Source organism: Heteronotia binoei, chromosome 4, assembly GCF_032191835.1.
Source record: "Heteronotia binoei isolate CCM8104 ecotype False Entrance Well chromosome 4, APGP_CSIRO_Hbin_v1, whole genome shotgun sequence".
Lineage (NCBI taxonomy): Eukaryota > Metazoa > Chordata > Lepidosauria > Squamata > Gekkonidae > Heteronotia > Heteronotia binoei.
Window position 1 is genome coordinate 60,575,104 of NC_083226.1, and position 12,674 is coordinate 60,587,777.

A 12,674-nucleotide genomic window follows, 5' to 3' on the forward strand; every position below is an offset into this window, starting at 1 on the left:
TCCTTATGTTTCAAAAAATTCAACATCTTGTTACTGATTTGTGGATTGTTCTTTTGCTTGATTTTAAATAATAAAACTCTCTGAACATTTTTATTGGAAAACTGGGGTAGAAATACTTTAAATAAGCAAGTAAATTATTAACCTAGGGGAAAAAATCATAATAGTCCGATCTGCTATAATGAAAATTTGTTTTAACAGTGTATATCAACAAAATGATTCAAGTATTGCTATATTCTGTGTACTGGGGGAAGGGAGAAAAAGAAGAAGTGGGAAAAGTTGATGCTGTCTAGCAAGCTGAAGTGTTTTCCAAGTTGTTTATTTTTATTTTAATGGCTTTTGTTCCATATGGTTTTCAAATTATTACCAGCTGAAGCATTCATAAGTAATTTTTCCCCAAGAACTTTGTCATAATATTTACTTTCTTAATAATGGCAACATTAAAGTCTTCCAGGGCTGAAACGTGAGGCTTTCTAATCTTGCAGCCCAATTCTAAATGTGTCCACTTGGACAGTTCCCACAGACTTTGTAAATACATATATATTTGATGTTTACATATAAAATAAACGTAGCACTGTTAAGGTACTTCACATAAGAATACAAGACATAAAGTTGAATCATTGTTCCATGGAGAAGCTGAAGTTCAGTGGGACAAATTTCCTGGGAAATATTCCTAGGACTTCAGTTCTAATGAAAGCAAAAATGACCCCCTTCAATGATGCCTACAATGGCAAGGCATTTATTCTGGTTATGCAGTCCCTAAAACAGAGTAATGCACATCACTTTAAAATGACTTTTAATCCAGTAGGGATCTCAGTGTGAATTATGGTTGTGAGGCTGAGCTTGGCAAATGGCAGGAGGGCTGGGGTGGGATGTCATGGGAGGCATGTGACATCAGTGGTACGTTTCTTGAGATTCCTAGATTTCATATGTTACTTCTGGGTTTTCCACAGAAGTGATGTTGGTGATGTCACGGTTGCTTTTTTCTCCTGTCCCACTTCAAGTGGTCCTACAGTGAACTGATGGACTGCCATTTGACTACCATAGGTAGTAATGTACCTAGAAAGTGAAATGGGAAAGAATTTATTGCTCCTAACTGAAATATATAGAGAAGTTTTGCCCTTAAAGAGAGCTGTTATCTGGTTCTATTTTTGAATGCTTTTTTTCAAATCCATAGCCCATCTCAATCCTAGCTGCTTAATTTCCCCTTTCTAGAATTATTAATGTTACTGTGTAATTAAAAAGACCTTTCATGCATAAGAACTTTTGGTCCAGCACTGAATGCCACACAGAATGCACAAATGACATGTGGAAACAGGGTGCAAATGATCTGTTTTGCTGCTAGCATCTAATCATAAAAACATGTACATGGAACAAATAAATTATATTAAGTGCGATAGCATTTACTTACAAGAAGGGCTCTGCCAAAAATGTCCAAGTTAAACCTTTTCAGTACAAAACAGTCTTGAAAGAAGAGGTATGGAGGGTATGAAAGGTTTCACAAAAATATCCTCCCTACTCAGCTATTTTATCATCTTTGACAAACATCTCGTGCTAGGATTCCATATCCCCCCCTTTTTTAGCATGGCAGGATGAACTTCCCTCATCTTGTTTTACCTTCAGATATAATTTAATAGCTGAATCTCATTGACAAAATGGCTGAGAGCAGGAAACACTGCCCTGTGTCTCAGCCTGCTGTTGAAGCTCTATAGCCAGTGAGATCTGGCTGTTGAATAGAATTCGAAGGCAAAATACAGAGAAGACTGTGCTATCACTCAGTCATTTTGCACTGTTCTTAAACAAACAGGTTTAAATGATACCTCATTTAGGGTTGCCAGCCTCCAGGTGAGACCTGGGAATCTCCTGCTTTTACAACTGATCTCCAGCCAGCAGAGATCAGCTCCCTGGAGAAAATGGCTGCTTTGAAGGGTGGACTCTATAGCACTGTACCATGCTGAGCCCTCTCCCCAAAGCCCACCCTCTCCCAGATCCACCCCCAAAGTCTCCAACACAGACCTGGTAACCCTAACATTTGTAAAAGAAAGTGCTTATCAGCGGAAGCAGCCCCTCACACTCATCTTCTTAAAAAAGGAAAAGAAAACCTCAAAAATCAGATTGTATTTGCAAGCTGCAAACAGTGTGCCAAACTGTCTGGTGTGGCATTTTAGAATAGTCTTACTTATCAATATATTTGGGATCATAACTGATTGTTCAAAAACATGTTTTTAATTCCATTGTTATACTCCTATTTTGAATAAATCAGCATAGAATAAAATATGATATGCATTCTTATTTGCATTCTTATTTTTTAAAATGTTGTTCTGTATTGGATATAAAATATAATTATTTTATTATTTATTTATTTTTATTTGTTTGTTTGTTTATTTATTTATTTATTATGCTATAGAATCAAGTAACTCTGTATACAGTTTTTGACAGTTCTTTTTTTCATTCATACTCACAACCCTGTGGAGACCATATTTTACACAGTGAGAAAAGATTCTGCATCAAAGTGAAGTATTCTATTCATCACTGAAGTCTGAGACAAGGACCCGTTCCAATACTTAGTTGAAAGTTTCTGAAAACAGAGTAGTTTTTTTCCTGCTCCTAGATTCAATCATTCATGTAGACTCACTGTATAGTTTGAAATAATAACAAGGGTAGAAAATGAAAAAAAAACTTTTTATATGAGTTCTTCCTCTTGATTTTATTTTGAGACCTCATGCCTTGTATAGAATAATACTCTCTGTTAACAGATTCCAGTAGGTAGCTGGGTTGGTCTGAAGCAGCAGAACAAAGTTTGAGTCAGATACAGACTGAAGTATTTGAAAAAATGTGCATGTGCATGAAAGCTTATACTTTGAATAAAACTTTGTTGGAAAGGTGCCACTGGACTCAAACTTTACAGTTAACATGTTCAGCTTTGTGTTTCTGTCAACCACTGTAAAATTCTTCATCCTCTAATCTGCAGATGTTTCCACTGTGTGATAGGCTGGCTAGTCCTAATAAAAGTGTTTTGGAATTTGTTTGTGGACCAACAAAGACAAATTGCTATTTGCAAACTTTGTCTATTTCAGGAAATTCCACATTTAGCCATTTATCAGAAGGATGTTTCAGGGAGGCTTATGGGGGTGTTTCCTCTCCATCCATAGTATTACGCAGTTTAACTTCCATTAATCTTTACCTAGTGCAACAACTTCAATTAATGTCCAGAATTCTTGATATCATACTCCCCCCCCCCTCTGCCTTGCAAGGGGCCCATGTGTCTCATCTAGTGAGAGAAAGTTGACTAATTGCTGCCTTTCATATCCACAGAGGGAGAATGTAAGGGGTTTGTTTTTGTCTCTTTTCTTCAGCAACTTGGTGCATTTTCAAAACTTTTTTTTGTGGGGTGGGGGGGTTGTTGTGAACTCTGATAAAGAGTTTTAGAGAGCATGAAAACAAGCACATGGTTTTATGATATGTTTGTTGGTCCAGGCAAAAGGTATTTTCAGGGGTTTTTTTGTTTTGGAATTTGCCATACCCTTTCATTCTGTACCACGTATGGCTTGTTTGGCCTGCCAGAAAACTGGCTTCAAGAAGTTCTCTAAGCAGGGTCAATGTACAAAAATGAGGCAAATCAGGTTCAGAGTAAATAAGTATAAAGTGATGCACACCGGTGTAATGATCCTGATTTTTACATGCACTCTGATGGAGTCCAAACCAGCAGTGACAAACAAGGAAAGAGATCTTGGAATTGTGGTGGGTAACTCAATGAAAATGTTGGTCCAGAGTGTATGGAGCAGCAGTGAAAAACCAAATAGTATGCTAGGCATTTTTAGGAAAGGGAATGATACTACAATGGCTAGTATATAATGTCCTCATATAGACATGGTGTGGCCACATTTCAAATACTGGCTGCTGTTCTGGCTGCCCCATCTCCAAAAGGTGGGCTTCCCAATCCCCAGGTCCCAGCAGGGGAACCCCCATTTTTACAGGCTTCCCCCCGCCCCCAGCCAGCTGGCCGGTGGGGGAAGCCCCGCCCCTACAGTCACCATGTAGTTTTAGAGCTCCTGCAGGTTTAGAAACCTGCAAACAGGTCCGTTTTTAAAATGTGTGCCTTTAAAGCTGAGCAGGAAGCAGGAAACAGGAAGGGCTTCATGGGAAAGGGTCAGTAACATTTTCATCAGAAAACGGCCCCTCCCTTTGTTTTGCTTTTGTTTTCAGAGCAAGTAAAGTTCTGCAGGAACAAGACCCAGTAAGTATTTGTGTGTGAGAGAGAGGAGGGGGGCAGGAGATTCCCTGGTTTGGAGGCCCTCCCCCCACTTTAGAAAGCATGGGGAGGGAGAGAAATTTCTACTGGGCACTCTATTATTCCCTATGGAGAATGATTCCCATAGGGAATAATGGGGAATTGATCCGCGGGTATTGGGGGCTCTGGCGGAGCTATTTTTTGAGGTAGAGGCACCACATTTTTAGTATAGCATCTAGTGCCTCTCCCCAAAATACCCCCCAAGATTCAAAACAATTGGACCAGGGGGTCCAATTCTATGAGCCCCAAATAATGGTGCCCCTATCCTTCATTATTTCCTATGGAAGAAAGACATTTAAAAAGGCGTGCTGTCCTTTTAAATGTGATGGCCAGAACTCCCTTGGAGTTCAGTTATGCTTGTCACACCCTTGTTTCTGGCTCCACCCCAAAGTCTCCTGGCTCCACCCCCAAAGTCCCCAGATATTTCTTGAATTGGACTTGGCAACCCTACCAAAAGGGTATCACAGAGCTAGAAAAGTTGCAGAAAGGAACAATGAAAATGTTCACCTTGTTGGAACGTGGGGTTGCAACCTTCTAGGTGGTGGTAGAAAATTTCCTGGGCTTACAACTGACCTCCAGGCATCAGGGATCTGTTCACCTAGCGCAAACAGCCACTTTGGAAGGTGGACTCTATGGTATTAGACTCCATTGAAGCCCTTCCCCTCCCCAAACTGTGCCCTCCTCAGGCTGCATCCTCAAAATCTCCAGGTATTTCTCAACTTGGAGATGGCAACTCTATTGGAACTTGTTCCTTTCAAGTAAAGGTTAAGCAATTTGAGGCTTCTCACTTTAGAAAAAAGTTACTAACGTTTATAAAATTAAGCATATTTTAGAGAAGCTGGAGAATGAACTATGTCTCCATCCCAAACATGACAACTTCACTGAATGCTCTCAATTGTCAACTGCATAATATACCATTGAATACTGGTTTCTGGGGCTCAACAAATGAAGTAGGTAAAGAGATGTTTTGGTGAATGTGGCCGTACTTGTGAGCCTTATTTAGCACTTGCTATCTACTGTGGAAGAAAGGATGCTGGTTTGGTATAGCTGAACTCTTCATGTTCTCCAGTTCTTATTATGAGTTCTGCTTTATGATCTATATTTTATGTGATTGGCAGGTTTGTTTGTTTTGTTTGGATTCTTTAATATTGTTATGTCATATGTTTTGGGTTGTTATTGTATTCTGATTATGTTTACAGTTATTTCAATGGGAAACATATTCTCACCTGTAACTAGTTTGTTGCCCAATCAATTAAACTGTCTCAGGAATTATAACCCAAGGGATCTTCTTGCTCCCAAATTCCAGGTAGAGAGAAGAAATCATTCCTCTCCCAGGGGCAATGAAACACTTCTAGGTTTAATTTTTCTCCTTTTCAATAAGGATGAAACGCACGGATTGTTGCCTTCACCCAAAGAATGTTTCCTGCCAAATGTCAGATATAATCCATTTACAGTTGTTACAATGTTGGTGCTCAACCCATGTGCTAAGTGTTGATCATGCTACCCATGATCTTTGCAATATGTGCAGTTGCCATTTTGTGTAAATAACGCAACATGCATATTTTCCAGTTTTGTCATGTGTGAATGCACGCTCACTAAAAAACTGGGTTTCTAATTGTATTTGCTGATGAAGACAAATATGTATGTTGCCCTGTTCACACAAAATGGTGACCATATGTATCAGGAGAATTGTAGGTAGCATGATCTCCCCTTAACACATGATTTGATCACAAAAATTCTAGTGACTGGAGAGGAGACTCCTCATTTTACAAAGTTAGAGTCTATTGGCACCTTTAAGATCAGCAATGTTTTATTCAGGGCAAGCTTTTTGTGCGCAGGCACACTTCATAAAACTGAAAGCAGAATGTAGCTACTGACGTTGTGGTAGTACTAGGAAAGCAGCGAGATTTGGTCTAGTCAGCTTCCATCTGAAAATCAAACTAGATTTCATTCAGATTAGTTTCCCTTCTAAGGTTAAAAAAACAAACAACATGGTGTGTCTGGATCAATTATGATCAACTTATGTCTTTTCTTCCAGGGAGGAAAAGAGCTGGTGGGAGGGGTTAATTTAATATTTAAAATGTTACTACTTTTTGTAAACAGAAATCACTGGAAGGAAAAAAGTTACCCAAGCCTAAAGATAACATGTAGTTTATACCTCAGGGAGCCCAGGCATTACTAAAACAAACCTATTTGCACATGAAATTAGCATAGTTAGTAATACAAGGTTTACTTGTTCATAAGCATCACCACATGCCTTTGTATTTCTAAACCTCTAAATTACTGTAGTAGACACTCTTTATAAGGAAAAATAATTCTAAATGTAAATATATTGGCATTCTTTTGGATTTTTATTAAAAAGAATGCTAGTTCCAAACCAAGAAGAACCATAGGCCAAGAAATTGTCTTTTATGAGTTAGTTAATGGTTTCAATTTGCATGTTATACTACAAACAGAAACAAAGTAACTAGGGTTTCTTTATTACCACTTAGAAAACCGCTGCAGAGTTCTTTTCTTTCTTTTTATTAAATCTGCAACATTTTAATACTTCCAGAAAGTCTGGATGAATCAGCTTTGCTTCTAGGAGTGCTATAAGGTTTTAAAATGCCAAAGGTTTGGCATGAATTAAAGTGACTAATTGTAGTAAAGGTGTTACATTCCATTTCAAAATCATACTTAATATCTCAGAAGTTATGAACATTTCTGTTTGAAGAGATGACTAAAACCAACTTGGTTACTTGTTGTTTTGTCTCACTTTAGCTATTGTAGAAAAAATTAATTAAGACTGAAATCCCATTAGCAAAGAGTCATGCATACTATATAAAATTTAGAAGAACTTCACCCTATGTATCATCATTCTGTTATTGATAACTGAATGCCTTATTCTCCTTTTAGAGAGAATCCTGCATCGATATACTATGCATAAATTATTACAAAAAGAGTATTTGTACATGTAAGATTTGAGTGTTGTGCCAATGCAAAATAGTACACAAACCTCACAGCTCTTCTGATGCCACAATATCTAAAGTCATTGTTCAGAGCAAAAAATGAGAAGGACTGAAGCAATAAGGGAGAGACAAGGCCGAATCTAGGGGGAACAGAGGGGGCACTTGTCCCTGGCGCTGCTGGAGTGGGGCACGCCAAATGGGTATGGAGTCCATTCTATTCTATGGGCCCATAAGATAGAATGGGCCCATAAGGGGGCATCATTTTTAATCTTGTCTCCCCTCAAAAAATCTGTAGATCCGGTCCAAGGAGAGAACAACTTAAGAGCAGGAACTAGTTATATTGTCCAACTGGAAAAGCTCTTAATGAACAGGATTGTTCATTAATGAACTGGCCTTTTTGTGTTCAGTGTTTGCATTTCCTGCCTACATTTGAACTATTGCAGTGGGTTGGAAAGGATTTCTGATAAGTTCTGGGATTGCTTCCCTACAAGGGCTGACTGGCCACTTAACTTACTGGGAAATTTCCCAGTGGGCCACTCTCCTAAAGGGCTCCAGGTGGACAGGAGAAAGCAGAGCCAAGCCCCAGCAGCTCTACAAGCATTTCAGGAGACCCTCATCAGCATTGATGATGAGTGGCATCAGCAGACCAATTGCCTCCTCCTGCACTGCTGCCACATTATGGGAGGAGGCAATGGATGAATGAACACCACTATGGTGCTGCTGGTAATGTCTGAGCCAAATAACCCCTGTAATGTTGCAGGTCCCAATCAGCTTGGCTTGCTCCTGGGTCATTTTAATTTCCCAAGCCAGCCTTCTTCATTGAGCTATTAACTAAGGCTGTATGCATGCTGGGCAGGCAGGGAAAAGACTTTGCTTGTAAATGTTGAAAGTGAAGCAGGGACAGACAGAAAATCTATTTTGCCCCCTCATAATTGGGAACTGGCCTGCTTTGCAGCAGTTCTACTTAGTACCTGCTCAGGTCTATTCAGTAGAGTTTATTCCCAGGAAAGATTGCACTGTAGTGAGGAAAGTCTAAAGTTTCTGCCCCACCACTCTCTCACTATAGCAGGGGCAGCCAAACTTGCTTAATGCAAGGAGCAACATAAAGTAAACATCAGCTATTAGAGAGCTGCAAGACAGGAAGGAATTAAGGCAAATAGATAGCGGAGGGGGGAGGGAGGGAGACATGGAAAGAAAGCAAGTTTAAATGCATTCCCCAAACAGCCAGCTTGCTTGGCTTGGAGAAGTGACTTAAAGAGACAAATGCATTCTCCAACTGGCCAACGAAGTGTTGGGGGTTTCAAAAGCCACACAATATGTATGAAAGAGCCACATGTGGCTCCTGAGTTGCAGTTTGGCCACCCCTGCACTATAGGCAGGAGGGAATAAGTGAATAGAGGCCACAGTTTACCCATCTCTCAGTAATAAGTAGATAGTGCTAGCCAACTTGGATATGATTATGAGAGATCAGTAATGATGATGAAACCATTTCTATACATGGGACAGATTCAGATCCCTTGGTGTCTGTAATTTCATTAAAAATCACAAAGCAGTTGAACTTTGTCCCTGATATAACTCCTTTGTCCATTAACTGTTAGCGCTTATAGGTAGAACAGACAGCCATCTCCTTCCATTCATGTAACTACTCTGTTTCCATGAAAAATCAGAGACCATTAAATAGGGGAGCTAAGCCATGCCTCATGCTGTCTCATATTGTACTAATTTCACCCAGCCCATCCAATCTTTAATACTGGAACAAAGCTGGGGAAAAATGCTGAAAGCATTGGAGCCAGAAAAATAGATGCGGAGGGGGGGGGGGGTAAAAGTTTATTTATCTTTATCCTTATGCTCCATCTTTGTTTAAAATAAACCTCCTCACCTGCCACTTGAGGCTCTAAGGAGAATAGTGACAAGTGAATTTGCACCTATCTGAATGGCTGGTGCATGGGAGTAGGTAAAGTAAGCAGCTGCCTAGGGCGCCACCTGGCCTAGGGGCCACAGCTAGGTGCCCCCTCTCCCCACACGCAATGTGTGCGCTCCTTGGAGCCTGCCTTCTCCGATGGAAAGCAGGCTCCATGGATCGCAGATGCTACCTGGCCAGTTTCACGTTCCCTGAGTCTGTTACAGATCCAGGAAACGCAAAAGTGGATGGAACCTGCAGTACGCTCCTCTGAACCCAACAGGAATAAATTAACCAATTGTAAAAGCGAAAGAAAAGTCAATTACTGTTTCTAAAAATTAGCTCCTGTTGAAGTTATATGCTGCCACTCATCCTTCCTACTCTACTTTAACAGAGCCATGGGGAGGGAGCCATAGCACAGTGGTAGAGCATCTTTCTCACCCGCACAAGGTCTTGTCACTGGCACCTCCAACTAAAAGGATCAAATAGTATTCTCACAATTTTTATTGCTTAATCTCACTGGGGTTTTTTTTAAAATTTAAATTTAAAATAAAAATCTGTAAATAAAAATGTAAATAGTTTCAAGTTTCCTCATTTCTCCTATCTGGCCTATCTGTGCCTACTTTGCAAGTGGGAATTCCTCTAGAAGGGCGACACTTTATCTTATCTGCCTGAAATATGAGAGGAAACATCTCTTGGATCATGGTTCAGCTTTGAGTTCACTCTAACTGTAGGGAGGCACCTATGCCCTGAAATGTTTCCCCTGGAAAACAATGACAATGATTATCATGTTGGTTCCCTAGTATAGGTACATTTCTGATAAATGAAGCATTCAGTTCAAGTTTTTAAAACAATGATCCAAATTCCAGTTGTTGCTCCCTCCAAGCGCCTATAAGAAAGAACCTTCCCCCAGACAACTAAGCCACCAATGTGATTATACAAGGACACCAACTGGGATGGCTCTGCTCAGCAGAACTGACTTTTCCTGTTGGACTGCATATTACATGTTATATATCTACTGCGTTACTCATATCTTGCTCATGGAACTAAACTGTGAGGCACTAGAATAACAGCTGGATCTAAGTGTCTGCCATTGTTGTTGAATGTCATTAGCGATTTCATTCAAAATAAATTCACTGTATTAAATAATGAGCACCACCTGGGCAGGATTCTTACTGCATGTAGGGGGCCATAAAGCAAAAAAAAAGAGAAAACGTTCTTAGACTACAGTTTGAGTTTATTTACAAGGGGATTATATGCCTAATTCATTTTTTTAGTGGATTTTCTATAGCGTCTCCTTATGGATGGTGAGGGCTGGTCCACTTCATTGAACATATATTGAAATAAAATCTAGTCTATCCCTTTAATAATTCATTGACTATACAGAAAGGTGTGTGTGTGTGTGCATGTGTGTAAAGTCCAATCAAGTCACAGCCAACTTATTGTGAACCCAGCAAGGGGTTTTCAAGGAAAGTGAAAAGCAGAGTTGGTTCACCATTGCCTTTCTCTGCAAAGTCTTCCTTGGTGGTCTCCCATCTGAGTACCGACCCTGCTTAGTTTCCAAGATCTGATGAGATCAGGCTATACTATTCCACATCCCATACAGAAGGATAGTCTTACTTTAAATTAGGCAAGTCCAGTGACACCTTTAAGACCAACAAAGCTTAATTCTGGGTATAAGCTTTTGTGTGGGTTTAAGATATCTGATGAAGTATGCATGCACTCAAAAGCAAGTTATACATAAAATGAAATTTATACCTAAAATTAAATGTTGTTGGTCTTAAAGGTGCCACTGAACTCAAACTTTGTTCTATTGCTTCAGATCAACACTGCTACACTGAATTTATTTAAAGTAGGCAGTCAACCTGAACTCACAGGCAACGTGCTTGTACAACCTGGAAGTGTTTTGCTCTTTCCTTCTGTCTTAGAAATTTTGTTTTGTTTCACAGTTTGAAGGCTGCAAGAAAGCCTTTTCTAGACTAGAAAATCTCAAGATTCACTTAAGGAGCCACACTGGAGAAAAGCCTTACCTTTGCCAGCAGCCAGGCTGTCAAAAAGCATTCAGTAATTCCAGTGACAGAGCCAAGCACCAGAGGACGCACCTTGACACGGTAAGAAAAAAAAGACTAGATTTTCTGATTTTCTCTTACTGTCCTGTTTCAGTGTTGTTCTTTATTTTGTCATCTGGTTTTCAAACCTTTTTTAGAAAATTAAAAAGATGTCATATGGAAAACTGGGGAAATGTTTTTGGAACAATAGCTTTTTAAGTTTTTTAAATCGTTCTGAAATTCAGCCTTTGATACAGCAAAAGATATTACATAAATATATGAACAGAGCAGGGTGGGCCCTTGTAAGAATCCAGTGTAGCCCAATTCCTTTCCCCACCATGTATCTTTTTGCTCTGCTACCATGCATTTCAGCAGGCCAGGTCCCTCTAAGCAGAGGTCCAGCTGCACAAGAGCCAGGATAAGAGCAGGTTGGAGCATCTGATTCAGAGTGAGGAACACTTGCAATGCACTTTTATATGCCATACACAGTTATTTCCAACATAGCAGTTGTTGCCCTGAAAAAAACTCTGCTGGTTGGAGAAACCCTTAGACCAAGAGTGCTGAACTCATTTGCTATGAGGGCTGAATCTGACATAAATGAGAGCTTGCCGGGCTGGGCCATACATGTCATAAAATGTAATGACAGATGGTGGGGATAATATCTCCACAGACAACATAATTAATATTTTTTAAAACTTAAAATAAAAGCAAGCTGTGACACAAAAGAATGCAAGAGAGAGGAAGAGGGAAGCAGATGATAGCCAAAAGTTGCTCACAGGCCTAATAGGAAGAAGACTGTAGATCAGTGGTTGTTTTGAAGAAAAATAGGTGGTAGAGCTCATCCAGGGATTGTTATGCAGCTGCGCCTACTGTTCAATGGATAAGGTGGGAAGGAGGAAGTGGAACTTTCAGAAAGGTTCAGGAGCTGCACTCCTGCGAGCTCCCACTGAATCCAAGGCCTGCCGTAGATTTATACCCAGCCCTTCTCTCTGAATCCAAGTGTCAGAGTGGCTTACAATCTCCTTTATCTTCTTTCCCCACAACAGACACCATGTGAGGTAGGTGGGGCTGAGTGCTCTCACAGAAGCTGTGAAATGAAAGCTATGGCTGACCCAAGGCCATTCCAGCAGCTGCAAGTGGAGGAGTGGGGAATCAAACCTGGTTCTCCCAGATAAGGGGTGGCGTGGCGGTGCTGATGTTGTTAGACCTGTCGGCTGCATTCGATACGGTCGACCATCGGCTACTGACCCGCCGCCTTGCCGATGTGGGGGTTAGGGGGTCAGCCCTACAATGGCTCTCCTCCTTCCTTGAAGATCGGGGACAAAGGGTGGCAATCGGAGGCGAGCTGTCCCAGAGACGCACACTGGATTGTGGAGTGCCTCAGGGAGCAGTTCTCTCACCAATGTTATTTAACATCTACATGCACCCCCTTGCCCAGATTGTCAGGAGATATGGGCTTGGGTGCCACCAATTTTCGGATGACACCCAGC

General features: G+C 40.5%; 1 protein-coding gene across 2 annotated transcripts in view; it reads left to right on the forward strand.

Moving 5' to 3' along the window:
* The window catches only part of GLIS3 (GLIS family zinc finger 3), a 283,772-nt gene that overhangs the window by 174,400 nt on the left and 96,698 nt on the right, over positions 1-12,674 (forward strand). For both annotated transcript variants that reach the window (XM_060237383.1, XM_060237384.1), the window contains exon 5: positions 11,086-11,247. In XM_060237383.1, coding sequence (XP_060093366.1) covers positions 11,086-11,247 — 162 coding nt within the window. The remainder of the gene's footprint in view (positions 1-11,085; positions 11,248-12,674) is intronic.